At 38.1% G+C, this 26,129-nt stretch overlaps 1 protein-coding gene across 4 annotated transcripts in view; it reads right to left on the bottom strand.

The window, feature by feature from the left end:
- GLRA2 (glycine receptor alpha 2) overlaps window positions 1–26,129 on the bottom strand; it is a gene marked incomplete at its 3' end in the record, with an annotated part of 129,959 nt that overhangs the window by 90,795 nt on the left and 13,035 nt on the right. For 2 of the 4 annotated variants that reach the window (XM_079307401.1, XM_079307402.1), the window contains 2 exons: window positions 15,604–15,671; window positions 8,365–8,588 (listed from right to left, as the gene is read on the bottom strand). In XM_079307401.1, the coding sequence (XP_079163527.1) occupies window positions 8,365–8,588; window positions 15,604–15,671 (292 nt within the window). Of the gene's footprint in view, window positions 1–8,364; window positions 8,589–15,439; window positions 15,508–15,603; window positions 15,672–26,129 lie in introns of all 4 variants that reach the window. The other 2 variants (XM_079307403.1, XM_079307404.1) reach the window with 2 other exon arrangements.

Raw genomic sequence — 26,129 nt, 5'->3', positions numbered from 1 at the left:
TTGTCTGCAGCAAGCCACTGAACCCACTCCTTTACAATGAGCCATCACTCCTCAGCCTTATGTCTTGCAAGACACCCCAAACTTGCCTTGATCTCAGGGACATCTCATCCCAGAGAAGGACACTAGTTCCACAAGAGAAGGGCCCTAGAGATCATAATATAATATGTCAGGGGAGTAATTTTTTCAATAGTTATTCTGCAAGAAAAGTTGGTTGTGAATGGGCTACAGAGCAACAACCTCCTCTCAGTTTTTTGGAATGATAAAGAACTAGGATAAGTCCTGTTATGTATAGAAATACTGTTAGGAATTTAAAAACTCCTGTAGATAAGGGTACAAATCCCTTCCGTCTGCAAAAAACCCATGATTATCTCCTCACTAGCATGAAAAGCATCAAATGCCTCACCATGAGTAGGCATCATGTTAAAAATAACGTTTTGTTGCTATTCTTATCCCTCCATTCTTTCACATTACGCCCATCTGCACCTCAACTGCTGGGACAAGAGATTTCACAATCTAGGATTTTATACTGCAAATACCAGAACATAAATAGCACATGCATGATCACTGGTAACATTGGCTATATGCCATTTTTATCAAAAGAATAATACCTGTGCAAACCCCTCAGTGCTGGACTTAGTGAGACAGGTGGGATTTCTTTTTTCCAGCATTATTAAATCTAAAGATGCTATTGTAAATTGCAAGGCTTCTGGTATTTTTTCTTAAAGATCCAAGCTGACAATAAAGTTAAAGATATTTTAGTGATACATTTTTTCTTTGGAAGATTAAACTCCTGATCTTTCTAGCTGCTGAAATAACATTAAAATATTACCTAAGCACAAGCAGACAAAGTTCCCTATTAAACTGGCAGGGGAGATGAAGTTGCACAGCAACCATGACAGCATCTCATGACACAGGAGCAAATGTCAGTCAGGCTAGTGACACTGAAACAGGGAGGAGAATCTAAAACCTCTTTATATTCCTCCCAGCCCCCTCTCTTGGGTGCCTGAAAGAAGGGCACACACACTGATCGCTTAGCAGAAGAAAAAAAAAAAAAAAAAATAATCCAGTGGCATTTTTATTTTAAATGTCTTTTCATTTTCCATCTCATTATTTTTTCAGTGACCTGACTCATCATTTTGAATGTCAGTTCTGGTAATTTTCACAGTTTACAGGCTTTGTCCTGTTAAATGGAACAGTCAAACTGACTGGTTTTTTCCTTATTTTTGAGGAGTCCTGGAATTCCTCTCTAATATTTGTCATGTTCTGCAGCTTCATTTCTGTCAGGAGGGAATGGGCTGAAGTCGAGCTCAGAGGAGGCGTGGAACCCTCTTTGCTATAGCAAAATGTGAGTTATAGGCTGGAGTTTCACGTACTGCTGTTTCTGAGCATGTTCTCACTCCCTCCAGTGCTTTGCTGTGCTTCATGTACTGCTTAACAACACAGGAGCTGGCACAGAGCAGGGTGCTGGATTTCTCATTTCAAGCATCCCACTTCTCATTGTAATGCAATCACTGTCTGCAGATATACAATGCCAGCACATGAGCTGCCAGCAAATGATTTTCCAATTATTGCTCAAACAAATTTTTTAAAATAAATTCTAGTGTGATTGTATGTAACAGTTAAGTTCTGTAAGCACCTGTTTCCTTTACAGGAGGAACAGTATTTCACCTTTTCCTTTTTTCTCTGTCATTTTCTATCTTAGTTTTCCTGCAGTATGTGTTTGGTATGGTGTTGCCTTCCTCCGGGCATGATGACATCTCTGTTCTAAGCCATATATTTCAATCCAATTGGCAAAAGACCTTTATCCCTGGGACAATGTTCTAGGAAAACATGCTTTTTTGTACCATTTAGAGAGGGTTCCTTCACCTACATCATTTTGCACCTATCCTTTAACTGCTCCAGGGTGAGTTCAATGGTTAAATGAAGAGAGTGATCACCAGCAGTCGAGGAAGGCATTGCCACTAGCCACAAGGAGGGTGGTACCCAGACATGTATTGGCTGTGCAACCATCCCTTTGGCACAGAAATCCAGAAGTAGCCACTTGCCAGTATTTTTGATTCTGCCAGCCAAGATCAACTTCTTGTGTACAAATTGGTCTCCAGCATATTTCTCACTTTTTTGCTTAGAACAAAGTCTTCCTTTTTAATTGAGACACAGAAATATAGGGCTGTAAAAGTGACATTTCATGCCATCAAATTTGATCACCTGCTATCGCCCAGAGTCACATCCTCTCAACCCTTTCAAAAATTATCGAAGTTCATTTCACTGAGTGTGTGTGTGTGTCCCCATTTCTGTTGGAATATTGTTGCAGGAATTCAAATTGTATATGGCTGTAAACTTTGTAACTTCCTCTGTGACCTTACTTATGACCAGTTCAGAGCCATTTTTCCTCCTGGCAGCATTGTCCTTCAGTCTAAGCAGCTCCCCTCTTTTACTCTCATTTTCCTCCAGTGCTCTCCTGCCTCATCTGGGGATGTGCATTAGAGGAAGAAGTGAGGCAGTACATGCTCAGATATAATGCCCATATCCCTGCTTTGCTTTAAATGAAGTGAAAAGCAACTAATTTTGTGTCATTAAAATGTAAATTATTCTTTTCTTAAGCAGTGTAATCAATGGGGTTTTCACAATAGCCATGTTAGTTGCATAACAAAGTACCCACATTAGGCTTTATTATTTATTTAGTAGATTTTATTATTTGTTATGCAAAGCAAGTACTTTAGATACAACAGGAAAGAAAGGGTATTGAAAACCTGGGGCTAGATCCTCAGGCTGAATTTGTAGATTGGGAGGGAATGAGAAAGAAGGGAATGGGTGATGCAGTTAAGAAAGTATTCAGAAACAACCCCAAAGGATGAGAAGAATCTGAGTTCATTTATTTAAAAGGCCCCAAAAGGAAGGGGCTGAAGTGGGGCTGAAAGGAGAGGCAGGAGTAAAAGCAAAAAGGAAAGAGAAAGGAAGGATGAAAACCAGAGCTAATGATGATCCAAGGACATTGGGTTCAGCTGTAATGAGAATGGCTGCTTGTCTACAAAGGCTGCAATTTTTCAGCTTCTGAAACCATTGTTATTATTCTAATCATGCTTATGGGAAGACAAATGTGTCAAATTCACTGGATTCACATACCATACAGCCCAATTTGGGAAGTGTCCGTGTCCCAGTATCATTGTGCAGCATAATGAAGTTTAGTGATTGTAGCTCTGTAAGGCCTCAGCCCACAGTCCCTTTTAGCTGTCAAACACCAAAGTGTTTTAGATATTCTCTATTTCAGTTATCATTTCCACTGACTGTTCTTCAATGTTTTGGTTTAAATGTAGAAAATTTACTTTGAGGTATATGAAGACATTTTATGTTTTTGGAAAGTCGGGGCAGTTAGAATGGGGTACTGTACAGTTTTGCCAATACAAGAATGAAATAATCTTCAATGAAAGTGTCCCTGTGAATATTGACATTCACTTCCAAGGGAAAAATCACCACCTTGTCAACACCAGTGTTATTCTGATAGGACCTGAGGTATAAATATGTTTGTGGAGGGTGGGAGTTTAGCAAGCAAACAGACATGCCAATCATGATAAATGTCTCCATGATCCCACCTCTGCCAATCTGTCACATGGAAAGACAATGCTGCTAGGAAAGTCCAAATCCTCTTAAATCCCAACACTGCATTGTAAAATAAAATTGAAGTCATCAAATTAAAGAACAGAGTGCACACAGGGATGTATAACATAAAATTTTCTACCACTCTGCTAGGAAAGACTGTGCTGGGAATGGATGATTTACACATAATGGACATAAATGGATCCTCAATATCATTTAGCTGCTAAAGTCTGTACTCCAAAATTGTTTTAGAAAACCTACACCTGACTTCACTGTAACTTGGCAACATACTGTATAGTAGCCATGCAAAAAATCCAAGACTGTATCTAATTTAAAAGCAATATATTTCAACAGGATAGTGAACTTTTCTGCCATGAGCAGTCTGTTGCAGAGGGACCAGCAGTGGTATCTATATATTTCCTTAACCTGCTTTTCTTTCCCATAAGGCAAAGAACACAAGTAGAGAGGAGACTACAAAACACAGAAGTTTCTCTCAGAAAAGCTGGATTGTAGCAGAGCTGTGGATTACTTCTGATGATTTATGTGATGGGCATGGCAGTCATAACTCCTGCTCTAACACCAGGTGCTGTGTGGGGTCATGGGGTGCAGGAGGGAGCTGGCTCAGTGCTCTGTCCCTCAGGGCTGTGGCCACACTTGGAAGAGTTGATTTTGGAAGCTCCTGAGTAAGGCAGCTGGTGTGGGAGGCAGCATTGCAAATAGATGAACTGTTCTCACAGACACTTCTCTACTTGCATAAGCAGGTGAGGGCTTTGGGATGCACCAGCTCCCCCTGTAGCTACTTATTTTGGAATGGAGGGCTGGAAACCATTCCCAGAACAGCTCCACAAACAGAGCCATCCAACAGCTTGAGCCTTCTCTGTTTCCTAGTGCCCTACAGCACAGAAGTGCTTTCTAGCAGACACTGCCCTCAGCCACAGTAACATTTACAATTAAAACTAGGTCGATAGTTGAAACCACAAGGAACTAATTGTCTACATAACTAACAGTTCTGGCACTGGGAAGACAAAGAAAGACAGAAAAACAGATGTTTTGAAAGACTTGAGAAAATTCTTCCTAGGTAATTAATTGCTCTTTGAACAGGAATGGGAATGGCGAAAATGGAGGAAGAAATGTAATTTGTGAATTTGCACAGATCTCCTCCCTGGAATTCCAAGTGTCTCTCTTGTCAAATTATGCAACACATTCTGAAATCTTCTCATATTTAAAAAATATGTACTAATCTGCATTGTAACTATTTCTGGCTAAATACACTGGCACTAAAATTCAGAGCAAAGCTCAACTGAGTGTTTACTGAAGCAGAAAAAAAATATATATTAAAAAAAGGTATATAGATACAGATATAGATGTAGATATATGATATAGATATAGATATTTACAATGCTTTTACCTTCCTGACCAATATATTCTAGATTCAATGCTATGGATCAATATTATGGTTAAATTATATCACCTTCTGAGAATCAATCTCATATGGCTGAGATGCACTGAAAATATTAAAAAGAGAAGAAGGCAATTAATGCAGAAAAAAAACCCCACAAACCTTAAATAAAACCACTTTCTATCACTCTGCTAAAATAAGCCTTTAGGCAGATGCTAATATTCTGAGCTGGCTGGCAGCCTGAAATGAGTTTGTGGGAATCAGGTAGCACAAATGGGTGGCTTGGAGAGAATATAAAGGTTTCTGTGAGCTTATTTAGCATTTTCCTGGTGTTCCAGGTGTTCCCAGGGGGCCCAAGAAGACACAACCCTTGTCCCTGGAACATAAAGCCCGTGCAGTGGGTGTGCAATGCAAAATGCAGGTGTCATACAGAATGTGAGTGCCTGGAACAGGATTCTTGGTACCATCACACAGTGCTGCAATACTTTCTGAGTGCAGAACCCCTCCAAAATCCAATCCATGCAGAAATCAGTCAAAAATTGGGAGCAGATGAGTCACAATTATCTAGGGGGGACACTGGGTAGGTTATTATTGAGCTCTTGTTGTTTTTTCATGATACAATATAAACACAAACTAATTTATTCAACACTGCTGTTACAAACATTTCTTGTTGACTGCTCTCTACAGAGTGCTTTAAAATAAAAGTTATAGCTACTTAACAGTTTTTCAATTTTTATATAAGAGTGGAACTGAGACTGATCTTGACTAAAGGGAAGTTGCTTTCTGAATATAACTTTGCTGTAATTGCAAACTTCTGAAAATACATGTGCCTCTAAGAGCCGTTGCTGCTTCCCCAGTGGCAAGAGCATATATTTGCAGTATTAAGTAGTTCTGGGTTCCCTCCACAAGGCTCCAGTTTTCCCTGTAGCACCCAAGGGTGCAGACCAGTTACCCAGCTACAGAGCCTGAGGCTGAATACATCATGCTGAGATCAAAAAAGGTATCAAACATATAAAAATGGGGTTAGATTCCTAAAGTTACGATTCAGAGGTGGGTACGTCAACCAACAACAACTTTTTTATTTTCTGTAACAAATCCCAGGGAATTAAATATAGTTGTGGGAATCTGCAAGCATGAGCATCATGATTATTATAAAGCAATCTCTGATGGAAATCTACATTATTAGTCACTTCTGTGCTGTGTTAGGCTTGTTTCTTTGACCAGCTATACAAGAGAAGGACAAAAAGCCTCATGCTCACCACAGATAATTCCCTTTTTTAGTAAAATATGGACCATGAGCTGTTGTCCCAGATGACTTTCTGAGTTTTGCCCAGAAAGGGGAGGTTTGATTTCTGAGGGTGTTTAACAGCCAGTTCTCCTCCTGCATGGTGTATTTTCATGTTTTGCAGTATATAGAGAAGATGGATATCACTGCTGTATAATACACATACCTTGCTTCATCAATTAGCAGGGGCACTTCCAAACTCAATTTATGCAAAGGACAGTTTGTATTTATGCAAGATTAACTTGATCTTGATTTTGTTAAATTTGGAAATACAACAAAGCAGCCTACCTGCCACATCCCAGAGGGATTTGTGAAGTGCTTTCAACAGTTAAAGCACATTAAATGCTAAAAGTCAAATATCACAACAGGCAAGGTGCTCTTGGTGCAGTAATGAACATTCACAATGTGCAGAAACCAATCACTAGAATACTCTCGTTTGTTTCTGCATAGCACAACTACAAGCAGCTGACATAGAAACATCTAGCCCAGTATCTAGAGAGTAAAGACAAGTATTTCTGATTGCTCCTGATTCCAAGTTTCTATACTCCAGAAAGTTTTCTTCACTGTAAAGTGAAAAGCAATTATTTGCCGTGTTAAATGTGCCAGGTTACTTTGATACAAATGAGAAACGATGAGCTTTGCTTAGTGCTCTCTTGGAATACTGCTTACGCTGCTTCAAATTAATTTGCATTTAGGTGTGGGAATTTTACCAACGTGATATGGCAGCTCAAAATATCACTTTTGCCGCATGAGCAAATGTCAGGAAAACCATCCATCTGCATTCAGAACAGCACCCAACTGCTCTGTCTCCTCCAATAAGATGGTGTCTGATGTCATCCAAACAAACAGATGCATTCATTTCCTTCTCAGGGTGAAACAGGAAATATTTGTAAGTGACAGCATATTTATCACTCTGCTAGTGCTGGTGCCATCCTTGTTTCCTGTTTTGTTTTTCTCAAACTCTTCAGGTAGAGCAATTTGGAACCCTGCTCAGTAACCCTGCTTCATCTCTCCAAATATTCCTTATCAAGGAATTTCCACAAGAATTATGTAAGTAGATGAAGTTCCCTGCTAATATTTATTTTTATTTAACATCCTGAAAAGCACAGCTATCCCAATCCTGGATCAATAGTAATTCCTTAATGAAAATGCAGTCAAAACCACAATACCCCATCAGAAATAACTGCCTTCTAAACTAATCTGCTTTACAGATGAACAAATTCAGTAAACAATCTGTTAAACAAATACTATCATATTTACTTTCCACAATGCAAGAAAGGCAAAAGCCAAGAAGCATTCCCAGGAAGAAAACAAACTCTAGGAATTACTTCATTTTAAACAATCCTAAGAGCAATAATAGAGTGGTTTGCATCTTTGGATACCTCTATTAAGCAATTAATGGCTCACAGTAAGCTGAATATCAAATGAATACTGCATGTTGTTTGCTGCTATTTATGCCTGTGGAATGCAATTTTGCTTTCCTGCTTATGTCCCATTTCATCAGGTCATATCAAACCATATTTTGTTAGTGTTTATTAATTCAGCTAAATCTAGTCATATGACACACTTCAGTGCACTTAGTATTAAAAACAAATGCTTTCCATAATTCCAGGTGTTTTTTTTTTTTTAATGTGACTAGATACATCCAATTAGCCAGTGACTTACATGTTAAATTTATTCCATTTCAAGCATGTTTTTACTTAAGTGTTCAGCAGTCATTGAAATTAATATTCCCTTTAACTTTTAAATTGCAACCCACAGACTACTGAAGAGATGATTTCCTCTTTGCAAGAGGAGTCACTTGAGCTTATGCTAATGGGAATTACTGAGCCATACCATTAAAGTTCTAGACAGCCTCAAGTTTTCAACAAGACCAAGGAGTACTGCTGTGCCACTTAGAGACTATTTTCCAAAAACAAAATATTAGCAAAGAAACATAGGCAAATTTTCCTCTACCCTGCTATTACTAAGTCCCATTTTGGTTGTACACATGGGAAAATAAAAAATTAAACATCTACATTGCATCCAGATAAACAGGGAGGGAAAGAAAAGGATCAAGAGAAAAAAATAAAATTAACTGGTTTACCTGATACTGTACAACACCTTTCCAGTTTTAGAAATCCTCAGCAACTTGTTGTCTGTTGTGACATCATGGAAATTTGCTCCCTTCTCATTGGCAAAGAATAAATCTGGCTTCCAAATAGAATCCAACATAGAGGGATCCAAATCCAGGGAATCATCAGGATATTCGCTGTAAGCCAGACGTGAGTCATTCCACTGCTGTCTCAAAAAAATGTTCACTCTGTAGTCCTACAGAAATGTCATGTAAAAAGGTTACTAAGCCACCAACACTGGAAGCCCACTTTAGCTTGCTTTATGGTCTTAGACTTACTGTAGTACCAGTATTACAACAACCACCTGTGTTATCCTTTGAACATCAGAGCTGTCATTTGAAAAAAAAGGTTGTCAAAATGCTGCATTGAACCAGACAAACACAACTGGTACATTTTCCAAATCAAAATTCCTTCAGTGATGAGAAAAATATTAACTGCAATCTCCACAATTAAACGTAACCTTCTTTCAAATGTTGTGGATTACCTAAGAGATATTTGGGAATTCAAAAAGCATTGCAGCCAAATATATGCAATTTCATAAAAGATTCTATAAAATTACCAATTTAAATAAATTCTAATTCCAATAGGTAAGTCATTTATGGCTAATGTACTCATGAACAAGTTTTAATAGTTTTAATAGTTTTAATTCCAGTGAAGCCAAAATTGTGTAGAAGAAATTAAATCACCACTCCTTATTTGCTACTTGTTTCCTTTTCCTATTTACTGTATGTTTCTGTGTATGTTCCTTCATTTATTCCTCCCTGTCTGGATCCCAATAAACTGGCCTGACTGTGATTTTCTGCTTGGTAGTCTGCTAGTCACAACTGGGAAAAGCAGCAACTATGTAGAGGTTCATTTAGAACCAGCATTAAACTTTGTCAAGAACTGGTTATTAAAGGGAAGAGCAAAAAGAGTTTTCAGGTTATAAACTCTCTGCAGGGAATGGGAAGAAGCAAATTTTTACTCTCCTTATCCCAGGTTTCCAAAGTCAGCAAATAAGATCTTCATCTCTCTGAGATTACTGCTTTTAATTTGTCTGTGAACACTCTCTTAGAAATACCATCTACTCTTCCTCTAAATTAAAAATATTTAATAATATTTGTATAGAATATATTATCTGAAAGAATGCTTTATCAAATAATTCTGCTGCCAATACAGAGCCTTAACATCTAGGATTTACTTTATGATAGTGGCTGTACATTAAAATGGCAACACTCTGCTTTTGACTAGGAAAATGTAGGAGCTGGCTGGGTTTTAGTCTGGTAACTGAACTGCATAGAAAAGAATTTATCACCCTTGAAGTGTAGATGGATATTCTCACTCTGACCAGAGCTGCAGAAAGCAGTTTGCCCTATATGCAGACTCTGTGAACGAGCCCCTCTGAGCTTCAGATTTTACCCCTTTGCTCCCTGCAGTGGCAGTGAGGTGTGCTCCTGCCCTGACAGGATATTTCTGACATCCAAACTGCTGCAGAGTTTGAACCCAATGGGAAGATGCTTTACAGTCTCAGTAGGTGAATAACTTTTCTTTCTTTGTTTTTCATTTTCATTTTGCTCTTGGGTAGATGTGATTCAAAACAGGAATGTTGACTAATCAGACCAGGACAGACCTGAGAGAGTTCTCAAGGATAGCATTTATTAAAAATACTTACAAAAGCCTGTGTCTGTTTTGCACAAATCATTGTACTTTTTATGATGATCTTGTTTCAGACATTTAAATATCAAATAGCTACTTACAGTTTTTAGCTTATAAAATGTCATCACATCTTGTGAGGATATACCATCCATAATCATACTATTCTTTATTTCTTGGTCTTAGAAACTGAGAGTGTCTTATGTTTATGTGTCTTTAGGATTACATTTAAGTCTAACTGTGTCTCAGAGTTTATAAGGGACATTTTGAGCTCTAAATCCAGGAATGCACTGATTCTAATCCTGCAGAAAAGAAGGCAGGAGAAACTCCTGATAGAATAAAATTGCTACAACTAGTTGTGAGACTGTCTTTAATTCTTCATTGTAATATGATATATAATGAAGTCTATGGAAAACAGAGGGGTTTTTTTCCCCATGACATAGAAATCATAAATAAGTCAGATCCATAAATAATATACAAATATCTAAAAAATTGCTTTGATGAACTTCAGAGGTTGGTGATTTAGATCATAAAAAACAGTCTGAAAAATCTTTATTCATAGAAGAGATTGCATATGATATATATTATACCAAAATCATAAATAGTACCAGTAAGATTACACTACATTTTTCAGTATACCGCTTCATAAATTTGTCAGTCATGACACCAATGCATTTAGAAATGCTTTCTCTCTGGGAGCTTTGTTGTTAGAAGCAAAACAGATCTGAAACCTTTGTTTACGTCTGATAGGCTTTGCATATATATGTGCAGGTATTTTAATGAGAAGTGAAAATGTAAATATAGCATGCACATCACAACAACAGCATTATTTTTCCTCCTATGCTTGCTGTATAAGCAGAGAGGGATGTGTGTTTACACAGTCAGACCTAATCATGTGCAGAATTTTGAATTTACTTTTCCTGAGCTACCCCTGTACCATGTTTTGAAGGAAAATTCTCTTGAGAATGGTAGAACAACATGGAGTTGAGGCAGACTACAGTGTGTATTTTGCAAGGTCCTGAGGGTAGAAGTGGGTGGACTTGTAGTAATGCATTCCTACACAACCACAAGTACACCTACTCTGCAAATCCTTTCTGACAGCACCACCACTCTGAACAAGGAGTGTGGACCTGAAGATTCAATCTCAGATGCAATGCCAGTGTCAGAAGTAGCTCAAGACAACTCAGATAAGGAGTTTTCATTTGTTCTCAAGCAGTAAGCTCAGAGTAATACAAACATGCTGAAAGAATATTAATCTGATTTAGTAGCTCTATCTGAAGATTTAGGGACTTGATCTACAGAGATCCTTAGTTTGTATTACAGGAATGTAGATAGATAACATTTTTCAGCAAATCTAAATCCAGATTCACTGCCCAGAGAAAGCTCTGGATCCCTTTGCTCTCAGGCCCTGCTGTGGCAGGAGGAGTGCAGGGAGCCCCTGCCCTGCTCAGTGCTGCCTTCTCTCTCTGAGCCAGAACTTTCTGGGTCTGAGCTTTCCTCCCAGATTCCCCTCCAACAGCAGTGATTGCCCAGGAGTTGAGTTGGGAGTCTGAAACAAACAGCTGACTTAGCTGGCCTTCCATGAGTAGGAGGAGTTTGCCAAAAGGCTGCTCTATTTCTCTCTAAATCCCAAAGATAAATGCTAAAAGAAGTGTTTTGATGACCTACTCCAAGGCCATGCAACAGAGAAAGCACATAGCTACCTATGGGCATAAGCAGGCAATGTGTCCCCAATGGCTTCAGTAAGAGCCTTTTATTTAGTTAAAAGTACACATGTGAATGAACCAGAATCTAACAAGCTAATTTGTAATTATGGGTTGTTTTGGTTGTTTTTTTTTTTCTCTAAATGGGAGACAGTATCATATAGCCAGCCACAGCAAAGCTTTTAGAATTAAGAAATGGCAATTTTTTTCTGCTAACATCAGTACTGAAAACACAACTGGAGTTTGAATCATTTACCCTGACAGAGAACCTGCTGCATAGTGTCAGTCATTGATTATAGGGCATAACAACAATAATAATGTCCTCACAGTCAGTCATTTCTGTAATTAACAATTAGCTTGTCAATGTACCAACCACTCTTAACTTCTCCTACAGCTGATAGCTAAAAAATCCTGGTCATTAGGAGCACTGAACATCTGAATTCTTTGGGATGCTGCCCAGGCTGATGCAGATTACTCATCTGTGATACTCGACTGCAGTCATGCTGTACAGTGAATTTTCTGCTGAATACTGCATGTGTAAATGTTTCCAAAAATAGATACAGAGTTTACTCCCCAAGCTGCTTTATTCAGTGAAGTTATTCAGAAACATCTTATTCTCTTTCTTTGCAAGTTAGGGCTTAAATTAAAGACAAAAAAAAAAAAAAAAAAAAAAAAAAAAAAAAATTTTCAGCTATATCATCTTGACTCTGACCTTTTTAAACATATTTTCATTTTGGTATAATATATATGTTATTTAATAAGGAAGAAAAACATTTCTTTTGTAGGAAAAATAATCTATTGGGTACTGTGCCATATGCTCATTACAGAGCAGAAAGACATCTACATCTGCATTTTGTTTCTCTAGATCTATGGGAATAAAATTCATTATGAGTCTATGGAATTAATCCATCTGAATCAGCATAAAATCCTGTTTTATTTCTTAATGTAAGGTTTTAGCATTTAGAAGAGTGTGCTGGACATTGGAGTTGTACTGGTCTTTCACATAGGGAGCAATTTTATCCTGTACTGTGTGTCCTAATCAGGGAACAGAAACTACTCCTGGTAGCATTACTGAGAACCTGGCTCACTGAATTTAGTAGGTCTGGGACTGTAATCCCATGTGCCATGTTAATTTCTCCTACTGAAAGCCTCTCTGAGCAAGTTTTCATCCTCCAAGTTTCCAATGAATTGCTGTAGATGGTCAAAGTTATATTCTGGTAATGTCCCTTCAGTGTCTGTACAAGGTTTCACTGAGCATTCTTCTCCTATGAGACAGGAGTGTCTCTATTGAATTTGCAATCCAGGCTTTTAAATGAATCATTTAGTTTTATGTCAAAACCATCAAGAATATTTTATAGGGGAAAATGATTCCTAGGAGTCAAACAAACTGGTTATTTATCACGAGGGACGCCAACAATTTTACAACATGATTATATCTGTTTCAGAAAAGCAAAGTAGTTAGAACAGTAATTGATGTCTGTCTCTCAGAGCAGACTCCTAAAACTACTCACAATAGTCATTAAAGAAGTAACAACATTAAGAAAATCAATATCAAATAATTGAACAACATTTTAGAAAAATCTTTTCACACTTTCAGCAGATATAATGAACAAAGCAAAATAAGAAAGCCAATAGTCTCAGTTTTCATCAAGTTGAATGTTTGGCTGTTTTCAGCAAAATGTGTTAATGAACATTGGATAGGTGCACATTAACATATTTGATAGAAGGTAAAATGCAATGAGGGGATTTAATCAAAGCAATGAAGGAGTCTAATTAATGCAATCAGCATTAGGTCGTGCAAATATTTTCATTGAATGCCATCTTGTAAAGCTAGTGACGTGCAGGATTTTTGCTACTTAATGCTATGCTGCTGTCTCTACACACTGGCATCAACAGACATGGCTGGGTAAAAATGCTACACTCACAGCTATCCTCTCAGAATCCTTAAAGCACAGGGAAAAAAATAATATTTCCCAAAATTAATGAAAATGAAGTCTGTTGATAATTATGTTATATCCTGATATGTTTTTTTCCCTGTCATTTTATATTTTATAATTTATAATTTTCTTTTAAGTATCTTTTAAATATTATAAATACATAGTCTAAAGTATTAACTTATCTGTTTGATTTATAGCTCTCTATGTTAAAGCTTGTCATTTATAGCAGTCTTTCCCACACTGTTAAAGAAGACAACCTGGCCTAGCAATAACTTGCCTTTCATCTCTAGAAAACATAAAATAAAATAAAATAAAATAAAATAAAATAAAATAAAATAAAATAAAATAAAATAAAATAAAATAAAATAAAATAAAATAAAATAAAATAAAATAAAATAAAATAAAATTCATTAGGAGCAGAAGATTTGTATATTCCTACTTTCTTTAATCACCACTTACTAAAATGATGGCATGAATTACAATTGAATCTCAATATTAAACAAAATGCGTAAGTCAGGCTAAAGATCTTCTCTTCATACTGCAACACATGCAAGGCAGTATCTATTCCATTTAAAAAGTAAAAGCTACTTTTTTTGTTTACTTCAAGCAGGTAGCAAGTTCATTATTAATTACCCAGTTCTTAGTCCTACAGGAAGCCAAACCCCTTTATTGCCTCTGACTTCAACAAATCCAGAAACACCTGGATGTTGTGTACGAATCTCTGGAAAAGAGAGCTGTGAAATTATATTGCAATTTTTTCAAAAGTGCCATATGAGATATGAGCATCTAAAAATTATTGTGGGCTTATCACATTATTATGATAAATCTTTCAAAAATATCTCTATGGATTAACCCTCATAGCCAGGTGTATGTAGGCTTGAATTAAAAAAACATTTTTTTTTAAATTCACTTTTGAAAAAGATTAAATCTTTTTAAATGGAATCTGATTTTTTTTTAAATTTATTTTTCTTAGCAAATATCGGAAAAAGATAATATACTGGTAGACTTCTAGACTAATTTTTTTTTTTAATTTGGGCAAAAATTTTAATTTTTTTTTTGTAGTTTGATTTTTTATCCTATATTTTGCAAGTATTAAAATCAAAATCTGCCTTTTTTTTTTACTGTGTTCTTTGCATTCAGTCATAATGCAAATTTCAGTTTGGTGGAATCCCATCATTTCCTAGTACAAATTTAACCTCAAAATACCTAATCTTATACCCACATGTTCGTTATTTGACTAAAGTTTTGCACTTCCTTCTGTGACTGATGTGGCTGCAATTCCCTCAATCTCAGTCAAACAAGACAATTTTCTGCAGCAGGAGGTAGTTCAGCATGTGGTGTAAAACACACTCAAATCTGGTGCACTTGGCAGGGAAACCCATACCTGAGCTCCAGCTGTTCCTCTGCTTCTTCAGAGCCAATGAAACCTGGGAAAGCAGCTTTGCACACACCTGTATCTGCTGCCATCACAGTCACTACAGACTGTGCTGCAGCCCCTATGTGGGTGTGTTCAGACTTGATGAGTTATTTAATTATATATATCATATATATATAATATTTTATATCTATTTTATATATTTTATATATATATTGCATATTTATATAAACATATATTATTTTATTTTATTTATTTTATTTTATCTTATTTTTACTCAGGTTTTAGTAGGTTTTTAGTAGCTTCATAACTTAATAAATGTCCCTACATCCTGAGCATCTCTATTCTACATCACATCCCACTCCTTCACAAGATGGCTTCAATGATCTGTCCCACTCACCATTGTAGTTTCTGCTATTGAACCAAAGCTGTTGATAAATATGTTGCAGGTAACATTTACAGGAGGACCTGCAAGTTGAACAATAAATAGAAAAATTGACAGGTTGTGTTCATGACATATATTAACTATTGTTGTTCTCTTGCCAGTGGCATCATAGCACTTACCATTGTGGTTTCTGTGACTGATCCAAAACTGTTGATAAAAATATTGCAAGTAACGTTTACTGGAGGACCTGTGGAATGCAATAAAAATGTTGCAATATACATTGAAACAAAAGTACAGATCCCTCAGCCTCCGTACAATCTGGTACAGATGTGGCTGAAAACAAGCAGAAAGTGAGTTTTCCCAAGCAGCTCACGTGAATTTTGATCAGAAGAAAAACATCATCAACACTAATTTATTTAACCTAATTTCACTGGAAGTTGTTACATAAATAGACAGAACTAAATCCTTGCATTTAGGGATTCACAAGAGAGTTGAGTGAGGGCTTTTTTTCTTATCCACAGTACCAGCACAGAGGATACTTCAGCACAGCAACCACGCCTCTCTCCCTTCTCCTTTCCTCTAGAACTTAAATTAAAAGGTTATCTCTCCACATTTACTCAACTCTGAAATTCTCAGCAAGGGAGACTTTTCACATCGACTTCAGTCCACAAGCAGCTCTTCATGCACCTGATCTCAAATTGTCTGGCTTCCTACAACCAAATATTTTAGCAATATCTGTTCTGGTTTGAACAGATAGCTCTCATTAAACAGCTATTTGTATTCTCTTCCCTCCCACCACCTTTGCTGTTATTCAGCAGTCACTGACGTGTGGCACAATGAATGGGGACTTAATATTTAATTAGTTTCCTATTAGCCTTCTTGATTTTTTAGGTGTGATGAAATAAACAGGGGTTCTCAATAGAATCATAAAGGATTAATGCTAAAGGCCTGAATTTCAGTGACACAGAAGCTGGTACAAGGATTGAGCATCAAGTACTTTCTTTCTTCTTTCTTTTGTCATTATTATTCTTAATCTCATCATATTCCTTATAAATGAAAAAATGTCAGTGCAGAGAACATAAATATCCCCATTTGGTTTGTAATTCAGATGTGAAATTTATTTACAATGGATGGAAACACTATTACTTTCTTTTTTGAAAAATGGAAGAATAAACTAATGAGTCCAGTGAAACCCATTGTCTAGCACTCAGGAAGTTGACAATGAGTTTTACCATAGTAATATGTTTTGAAGCTGTTAAATTCCAATGAAGTATGTTGTTCAACTCATTTTTTTACAATATTTTTGTTTAAACACTCCCTTTTTATCTTGCAAATACATTTTCATTTCGAATACCAAGTCAAAAAACAAACCAAAGAGTCTGCTACTTTCCCTCCATATTATCATTTTTGTTCCTTTGAATTGGTGGCACTTCTACTAGCTAGGCACCCTGAACAAGGTGTTTCTCTACATCCAGACATACTGAATCACTGTATCATTGAAGCTGGAAGGAGCCTCTGGAGATCACCTCTGGAGATCTTGTCCCAGAGCAGGATCAGCTAGAGAGGGCTGCTCAGAACTGTGCCACACCAGACTTTGAATATATCCAGAGATGAACACTCCACAGCTTCTCCAGGTAGCCTGTACCAGTGTGCAGTCATCCTCACAGTGAAATGCTTCTCTTATGTTTGTTTTATGTTAAGAATCTCATGTGTTTCAGCTTGCATCCAGTTCCTCTTGTCCTGCAACTGGGCATCACTGAGAAGGATCTGGCTACCTCTTCTTTACTTACACCTCACCAGTTACTCATGCACATGGTTGAGATTCCCCAGAAGTATTTTTCCCCAGGCTGAGTGGCGTCAGCAACCTCAGCCTCTTCTTGTATGACAGATCCTCCAGTCTTTAACTACCTTCATAATATTTTGTTGGACCTATAGCAATAAGTCCATGTCTCTCATACTGGGAAGCCCAGAGCTGGGCTCAGCATTCCAAGTGTGTCTCACCAGTTCTGAGTAAAGCAAAGGATCCTTACCCTCAAACTGTTGGCCATGCTCTCCCTAATGCAGCCCAAGAATCCACTGGCTGCCTTTGCTGCAGGGGCACATTGCTGGCTCATGTTCAACTTTGTGTCCACCAGGAGCCCCATGTCTTCTCTGCAAATCTACATTCCAGATTGTCCCTTCCAAGGTGAAGGACTGCATTCCCTTTCCTGGGCACAGTGAGGTCTTATTGGCCCATTTCTGCAGCTTTTCCTGGTCTCTCTCAATATCAGAAAACTCTCTAGGTCATCAAACATTCCTCCCTTCTATCTCCTGCAAATTAGTTGAGGGTGCACCATGTCCCATCATCCAGGTAGTCAATGAAGATGTTAAATGGTACTGGCCCAGTACCATGCCTGTAGTACAGCAGTAGTGACTGGCCACTGGCTGGACTTTGTGCTGCTGATCACAACCCTTTGAGCATTGCAATTCAGTCAGTTTGCCACACCCATTTAGCTGATCTGCTCTAATAGACAGTTCCATGTTGTGAGAGACTGCCAAAAGCCTGTCTGAAGTTGGGATATACACTTCTCTGCCCTGATTCATAAAAGGTTTCAAGTTGTCGTAGGAGGCTATTAGCATTCCAAGGAACAATTTCCCATTCAGAAATCCACACTGACTACCACCAGATATCTTCCTGTTCTTCATGTCTGGAAATGGTTTCAAGAGGATTTGCTCCAGGCTTTGAGGTAAGGCTGGCCATCCTGTAACTCCTGTATTCTCTTGCTTGTCTTTCTTAGTGACAGGAGTGAAATTTTTTGTCCCAGGTGATTGGGAACCTCCACCAGCTGCCATGACCTTTTAAAGATAATTAAGAATGCAATCACCCAGCTTCCACAGCTATGCTAAGCACCTGTGGGTATTTCCTATGTGGTGTCATGGACTTCTCTCTGTCCAGTTTGTGCCCTGTAGCCTAGTTCTTTACCACTAAGTTTTTATTGATTTGGACTCTATTACAGATCTTGTGGCATGGGATTCCTGAAGACCATTCTTGACAGTAAAAACTGTGGAGAAGGAGGCTCATAGCTGTTGTTTTGCTCACATCATATGTGAGCACCACAATTCCAGCTCCTGAATGCCAGCAGAACCTAGTTAGTGTGCTTAACTACATTAGAAAAACACAGTTTATATATGCTGCCACATCACAGTCTGCAGTGCTGATGTGCAGGAGTAGGTACATGCCAGGGCACTGTACTTTAAAATAAAGCAAATGCCTCCTTCTGTTTCTGTACTTAATTATAATGTCTTTTACTTGCCTTCTGCTGGTAGAAGTGGAACATTATAAGAACTATAAGAACTCAGTAAATTCAGTAAAAATAAAGAGATGAGGTTTGTTGTTCAGCTGAGGAACTTGAATATAAATAAGTCTATGATGATTAGATGCATCCCATAGTAATGAGGGAACTGACTGATATAGCTATCAAATCACTCCCCATGATATTTGAAATCAGGTGAAGTTCTTGGTGACTGGCAAAAGGGAAGCAGAACATCCATTTTTAAAATGGGAGAAAAAGGGACCCTGGGAGCTACTGATCTGTTAGCCTGATCTCTGTGCTTGTGAAGATCATGGGACAGATCCTTCTGGGAGCTGTGCTAAGGCACATGGAGTGCTGGGAGGTGATTTGGGACAGCCAGCATGGCTTCAACAAGGACATGTCTTGCCTGACCAGCCCTGTGGCCTTCTATGGTGGAGTCACTGCATCAGTGGTCAAGGGAAGGGCTATAGGTGTGATTTATCTGGACTTCTGTAGGCCTTTGATACAGCACCCAAAACATCCTGCTCTGGGAATTGAAAAGATAGGTAAAATTTGTTCAGCCTGGAGAAGAGAAGGTCCCAGGGACACCTTATTGTGATTTTTCAATACTTAAAGCAGGCCTGTAAGAAAGATGGGAACAAGTCTTTTAGTGGGGCATTCTGCAGTAGGACAAGGGGTAATGGTAAACTAAAAGACACTATTAGATTTTTCTAATCTAATAGTTCAATTAAAATGGAAGGAGCAAACATCTGTGAAGCATAGCCAAGATTTCAGGACACAATCTAAAAATCATCAAAGGCAAAGGAAATTAATTTGACTTTACTGCCTAAAATCTAAAAGAGTTGATATTACCTACAAAAAAAATTAAGCAAAGTATACTTTATAAATAAATCCTTTTCTCACTCTAATTTTCCTTTTGTCACTTCCAATGCAACAAGGTAACAGTCCAGGTGCCTTTTTGGCCACATTCAAGATAATCAAAGTGTTCTTTGAGTCATAAGGAAAATGTTTCTCAAAAGGTGTCAGGCAAGAAAACACCAAACCAATCCCAAACCAGGCAGCTAATTCTCAAATCATCCAGAAAGTACATGTCTGGTATTGTGATAAACAGGTGATATCACTTCTGTTCCCTGCAGCTGCCTTTCTTTCCCCTGCTCCCCCAGAGGGGCTGGGGCTGCTGCTGCCAGCCAACAGAGCTCTGCTACACTGCCTTCTTGGAAAACCCTGGCAGTGGAATGTGTCACACACCTCTGGGATCTCTTAACACTTACAGAAAGTCCCTGGCACTCCTATGCTCACCTTACCCACAAGAAACCTGAATACACAGAATATTGCTCAGAATGTGCTGCAGCATGTTGCCTCAAAACTCCTGTACCCAAGGTGTCTGTGCTCTTATTGCCATCTGCCTAGAGAATATTTTCCTTATCAACTGCCAGAGGAGGCGAATCCATCCCAATGTGCAGAACAGCCCCCATATGGAGTGATGAGTGCTGAAAGAAATACATTTGAGCCCCATCCAGCTACTTTTTCCAGCCTCTGCTAAATATTCTTCAGTATTGATAGCACATGGTCACAAATCTTGTTTAATTTTGTACTTTCTTGAGAAGATTTACTTGTGCATTTCCCCTGGAGATGATCCTATCTTCAACTAATCATATCTACATTCTCAATTCATCCCAACTGATCTTTTTTGGTGTAGAGTTTCCAGGTTGCACCTGGCACCTTTTCACATTAATTCCAACCATATAGCTAAATTGTCCTTAGTGGGAAGGCAATATTATAATCATACAAGAGATTTAAAATGATTCCTGTGCACTTGCCAATTTTGTTTGATATGTGTATTTATTAAGGGATTTTGTAAGGCAAACTAAAATACAGTACAGCAAAAATAAAAGATAACGAGGCAGAACCACCTTATGGAATGACAGTGGAAATATTGGCAAGATATTTACAGATCTGTCAGGAATCTTGTATCTTTTTCTATATGCAGTATTTTCTGGTCTACTTTCTCAATTCAACTCTTGTGCCAATGCAGTTTTTTTCTCTCTATCTCAAATGGTTTATTTTGTATATAGAGATGAGAAAGATGAGTCAAACCTCCCTTCTCTCTTTACCACAGAGAGCTGGATAATCAAGACTATTTGAAAAGACTAAAATCAATCCCACCTGAGTGTGGAGACAGAGCAGGAATCCAGGAACAGAACCAAGGTGCTAAGAGGGGAGGCAGTGATCCCACCAGGGACTGAGAATCCCACTGTCTGTAGAACAGGGATTTCATGTTGGAGCTCAAACAAGGGAGCTGATCAAAATGTGGATGGTGGCAGGACAAAGACTCACATGCTGACCTGAGCACCAAAAACACATCCTAGGACAGCAGGGAAGGATAGAGGAGCTGCTGGAGATGGATTTTAAGTGTGAGTTCTGGATACAGCTGGGGTTTTAGAAACCTTCCCTGCTCAGAGTGAAGAATGACTGAGAAGTGCTATCAAGGGCACCTCAGCCACTCCTGTGGCCAGTGACCACAGGCACTGGGCCAGGGAGACAAAGGCCACTTTATGCACTGAGAAAGTTCCTCTGGGACACAGGGATCCTGCAGTTACTCCAGAAAAAGGGCACACTTGTTTCCAAGGGCCCATGTACTGAGTAGTCCAAACTGTGATGAGGAAATTCACACAATTTAATTAGTTTGCTTAAGGTTATAGTAAGAAATTGGGAGGTAGACCACAGGTAGCCTTTTTTGCAAGCACCTAGGTAAGATTTCTGGTTTTTCTATTTTGCCTTTGGGAAAGACCAATCTTTTCCTCTATTTAAACATCATAATCTCATTACAGTCTTAACAGCTCAGTCACAGGAGGCAAAATAATTGGTACCAGGACAACATAGTTACCCTAAGGCTTAAAAATCAAGGTGACTTTTTGTTTTGATGGGTAGTGATGCCTTTCTTCTATGAGTTGTCTTTCTACGGGATTTCTCACAAGTTCATGACTTGGACTGCCTAAGTATAATCATGCCCAGTAAACACAGAATTCCTTCTTCTTTAGAAGTGTTCAACACAATGGAATGTGGATTATTAGGTTTATGTCACTTATTATTAATTTATGATAATAATACCTGCTAAAGAAACAAACAAAAAACCTCCAAATTATAAAAAAAAACATGTTCCAGAACTGAAAAAAAAAAAACCCCACACCAAATACCACAGAATCTCAAACCAAACAAAAAATCAGCCAAACAAACAAAGAGAAAAAAGCCAAAACAGCCAAACAAACAAAAAAGCAACCAGCAAGACCAAACCAAACCCAAAAATCCATAAGGCTAGAGGTCTCAAGAAATGCAGTAATTGTATGGTATTTTGCACTGATTCAATTTGCTGGTAAACTCTAACAAAGACAAAAATATTGTTCTGCTTCATCAAGCTAAAACTAACATCCTCTGAAAGTTCATCTGTCATATATAATAACTTAGCTTGCTTAGAATGCCATTTGCCCTGGTAGGAACATGGCAATGATTTTGGGTGCTTACTGTTGCATTCAAGACTCAGAATCATATTTTGTGTAATCAATATATATTTATGGCCAACAGACTGAGGCTAAGAGGCACAAAAGCACTCACAGAACCAGAGAAAAACCTAAAGAGATCTTTAGGTGTCTAATATTTTTTAGGACTCTCATTCCTATCAATATCACTCAGTCCAAGATTTACCAAGTGTCTGAGAAATACATGTGAGCAGTACCATTTATGAAAATGGTATCTTTCAGACTGGGGGAGACACAACATGCCTACCCATAGCAGGTGAAATATTGAGGCAATGCTGGATGGAATTGCAGGAAAGCATGACATACAGCAGAAAGTACAATTTTTCCCTAGTTCCAGATGCCTATTTCTAGAAATGCACATGTAGGCACACATGCAAATATATATGAACAAACAAACAAAAAATAACACTACACTTACATCAAGATTTAAGCTGCTTCCTTTCACTTGGCTTGAAAAAGCATCTAAGCAAGGATGTGGCCCCTAGATGTAAAAGGGACATGTGATATTCCAGAACTGAAAGCTCTTCTTCAGCAAAATACCACTGAGGCCTCCCAAGACAAACACTCCAGTGATTGTCAGATCCAGGTGATCACAGGAAGAGTCACAGAAATAAAATTCTCTGAAGGAAGTACTGGTAAAGCCATCTCTCTCAATATATATACATTGACACAGTTTGAGCTCAAACTGAATAGTCAATTCCTGAAGTGGTATGTGAGTTTTCAGCTGTGGGACTATTGCTGAATGTAACTGGAGTCATGCTGGTAAAATCCTATCAACATTTGAAGGAAGAAGAATCCCTGCTAAGATGCACTTTTTTGTGCCTTAAAGCTCTTGTGAAAATGGTTGGATTGGCATGCTTCACATTCAGGGGATCTTTTTGTTCATAGACCCAGTTCTGGCAGAGGAAGGTTAAGTCTCACTCTACAAAGCCTCTACAGTTCTGCATTTGGCATTACAGGATAGTCCATATGATGTGCTCATTCTTCCCTGACTCACTCTGCTGAGGCTGATAACAGAAATATACATTACTGTCAGCTCTGGGTTACAGAGGGATATCTCTACACAGGTTATCTAATAGACACTGAACAAAAACAATTTTTGGGCACTATTGCATTTCACTTCACAAACCAGGAGCTCAGGAAAGAAAAGCCAGTTAAACAGTTGACTTGCTCCTGATTTACCCAGCTAAACTGAGCTAGTCCACAAAGAATATATAGCCACAGCAGTCACAACAGATTGTATAAATGTGCCAGAGCTGGCTTTCATGTAGGTAGCTTGGGGGATGGTACCAGTGTAGCCATGGCAGGCTGGAATTCACTGGAGGCCATTAACCCCAGACTGCAGCTTGTGCTGAGCTCTGTGTCACCAGTGTTGTGCAGCACATCTCTGGGCAAATCACTTGAAAGCTCACTCAGATATTTCTACACAGCCCTCAGCAACACTTGTGGCTGGGTGCAAGCCACTCCTAGAGTTAAAATGTTCCATGTGTGAATGAAACTGAAAAACAGTGAATCAGAAATCTTACATCTAGAAAGATTAGAGTGCAATGTTATCTAGAATTTATGTCAACTTTGAGAATATTCAAATCAATCCTTTATCAATCCTTTTTTATCAATTCTTTTATATCCTTACATGTTTTTCTTTCTCTGAGCTTTCCACTAATCTTTCCAATTTCCAAGTCATGACAAGCATCTCTTTGAAAGTGTCTCTTTTTAAAGTTTTCCTTCCTTCAATGCAATAGAGCAATGAAGAGTATTTGGGCAAATGGAAATGTCTCCTGACATTAAAAGATCTGGATGCCTATTTCTTTTCTTATCACAACTCAGTGCTCACTGAAGTGGCTCTCAGCCTCTCTGGGAGCAGGTAGCAAGATGCTCCCCACACCTGATCCTGAAAGTGCTCAGTTGCTCTGCATTAATGAGAACAGAGCTCTTCCCTGCTGATTGGCATGCAAACTACATAACGTGTGCAGAGGCCTGGGACACTCCTGAATGTGGTTAAATAAAATATGGTATTACATCTAGAGTCATGAAATTATGAAATCTGCACTCCAGCATAGGGTCAGACAAACTCCTTCTGGGTAATCTTATTAATAATATTTTATGAAGCCAGGGTAGCCAACTCATCTAAGTGACTGCATGGAATCACAAGATATAAATATGTTCACTGAGAAGAGAAGACAGGAGGGAAGATCTGCTTAATGAAAGAAAGAAAAAAAGAAAATTATTAATGATAATATTAAAATGTTGCTACTAGCCTAGCTTTCCATTTTCAGTCAGAATTGACTGATGACTTTTTCTTGGCACACTCATTTCAAAATATTTCTTTTTAAAATTAATGTTATTTTGTTCATTTCTCTATAAATATGTCTTCCTTAGTTCCTTCTCTGTAATTCTGATCTTGTCTTGAAGAAATTAATGGAAGCGCAGCTATAAGTGTCAATAGGCAAAGTCTCAAATACAGGGCTTAGACAATATCTATGTCTGTGGCTACAGAAAGGACTCAGAATTGATTTTAACTCCCTTCTTGTTCCTCTGAGCCTCAGACATTCACTTTATTTAACAATCCTACCAGCTTTTTGCCATAATGTTCCTTTTTTTACTGTCTGAAGACATATGCAGCTTGAATTATAAAAGCAGCTTGGGTGACTAATATTAGAGAGCAGGAATTGATTTATGGCTGATATGGAATTATACACCAAATGATACATGGGACACAGGTGAACAATGGGATTTAGACAAATAGGTTGGCTCAGTGATAGGGACAAATGACAACAGAAATGGTCAGGAGCTGGCATTGATGTTAATCAGCAACAGGTCAGAGGCACTGATACAAACACCCACCACATCTTGCACTAATGAAATAAAATTTTCATTTTATTTTTAAGTACTTCCTATTTTTTGCCTCCTTACAATTCAACTCATTTCCACACAATGTGTGCAGAACATTATCTTGAAATTATTTCCTCCATACTGACTCTCATCTTCAATGCTCCCATCAGTTTTTCTGTTGTTTGTTTAGCTCAGCCTCCTATCCCTCTGCTTCACATATCTCCTTTCCTTTGGGGAATCTCTTATCTCGAATCCCACATCCTCAATATAAAGCAAGAATCTCTGTTTTCACTGCAAGACATTCTTGAGGTACTTCTTGGGTGTCTTTCACTAGCATTTTTTTCTGTCATCAGTTATTTGTATATATAAAATGACTGGAAGAATGGGAGGGGAATGAGAACTCTTTGCCAGCCTAAAAAATAAGTATTTCCTAAACTGACTGCCTTACTTTTTTGTCAATACCAAATCTGTTCTTTGATGCAGGATGTTAAAGGCATTGTTGTGAGGAGCACCACAGAGCTTTGACACAGGCTCAGAGCTCTGCTGACATAAACCATGTTGCAGGGTCAGGGTATATGATCATTTTTCTGTCTTCTACAAAGTCATCCAAATGAGACTATGCCCACACTGAGGAACTTACTGATCTAAATTGGATCTATCCCTAATTATTTTAAACTTTGAAAAGTCAAATTTATATTTTATTAGAAATCAAGGTGTTAACATCTGTTTTTAACAGATTGTGTCTTCTTTGTCTTACACAAAACACACTTCTGAAGTGTGACAAAACCCATACTCTCAAGAGTATGAAGCCAAAGAGTACAAAACTATTCGCAGCATTACAGAGTCAAAGAGCTGAAAAAAATGTCCCAGATGTTTATTTTTGGATGTTTCCTATAATCATACTGACCAAATGCTTTGACACCTCAGACTGGCCCATCTGATGGGATATCACTGTCTGGAAAGGAAAATTGCTGCAGTCTGAAACTTATATGGAGTAAACACATCTTCAGTTTTAGTTTAACATGAGAGAGAGTATGTACATGA

Source organism: Erithacus rubecula, assembly GCF_903797595.1.
Source record: "Erithacus rubecula genome assembly, chromosome: 1".
Classification (NCBI taxonomy): Eukaryota; Metazoa; Chordata; class Aves; order Passeriformes; family Muscicapidae; genus Erithacus; species Erithacus rubecula.
This window is presented reverse-complemented; position numbering and strand designations above follow the sequence as displayed.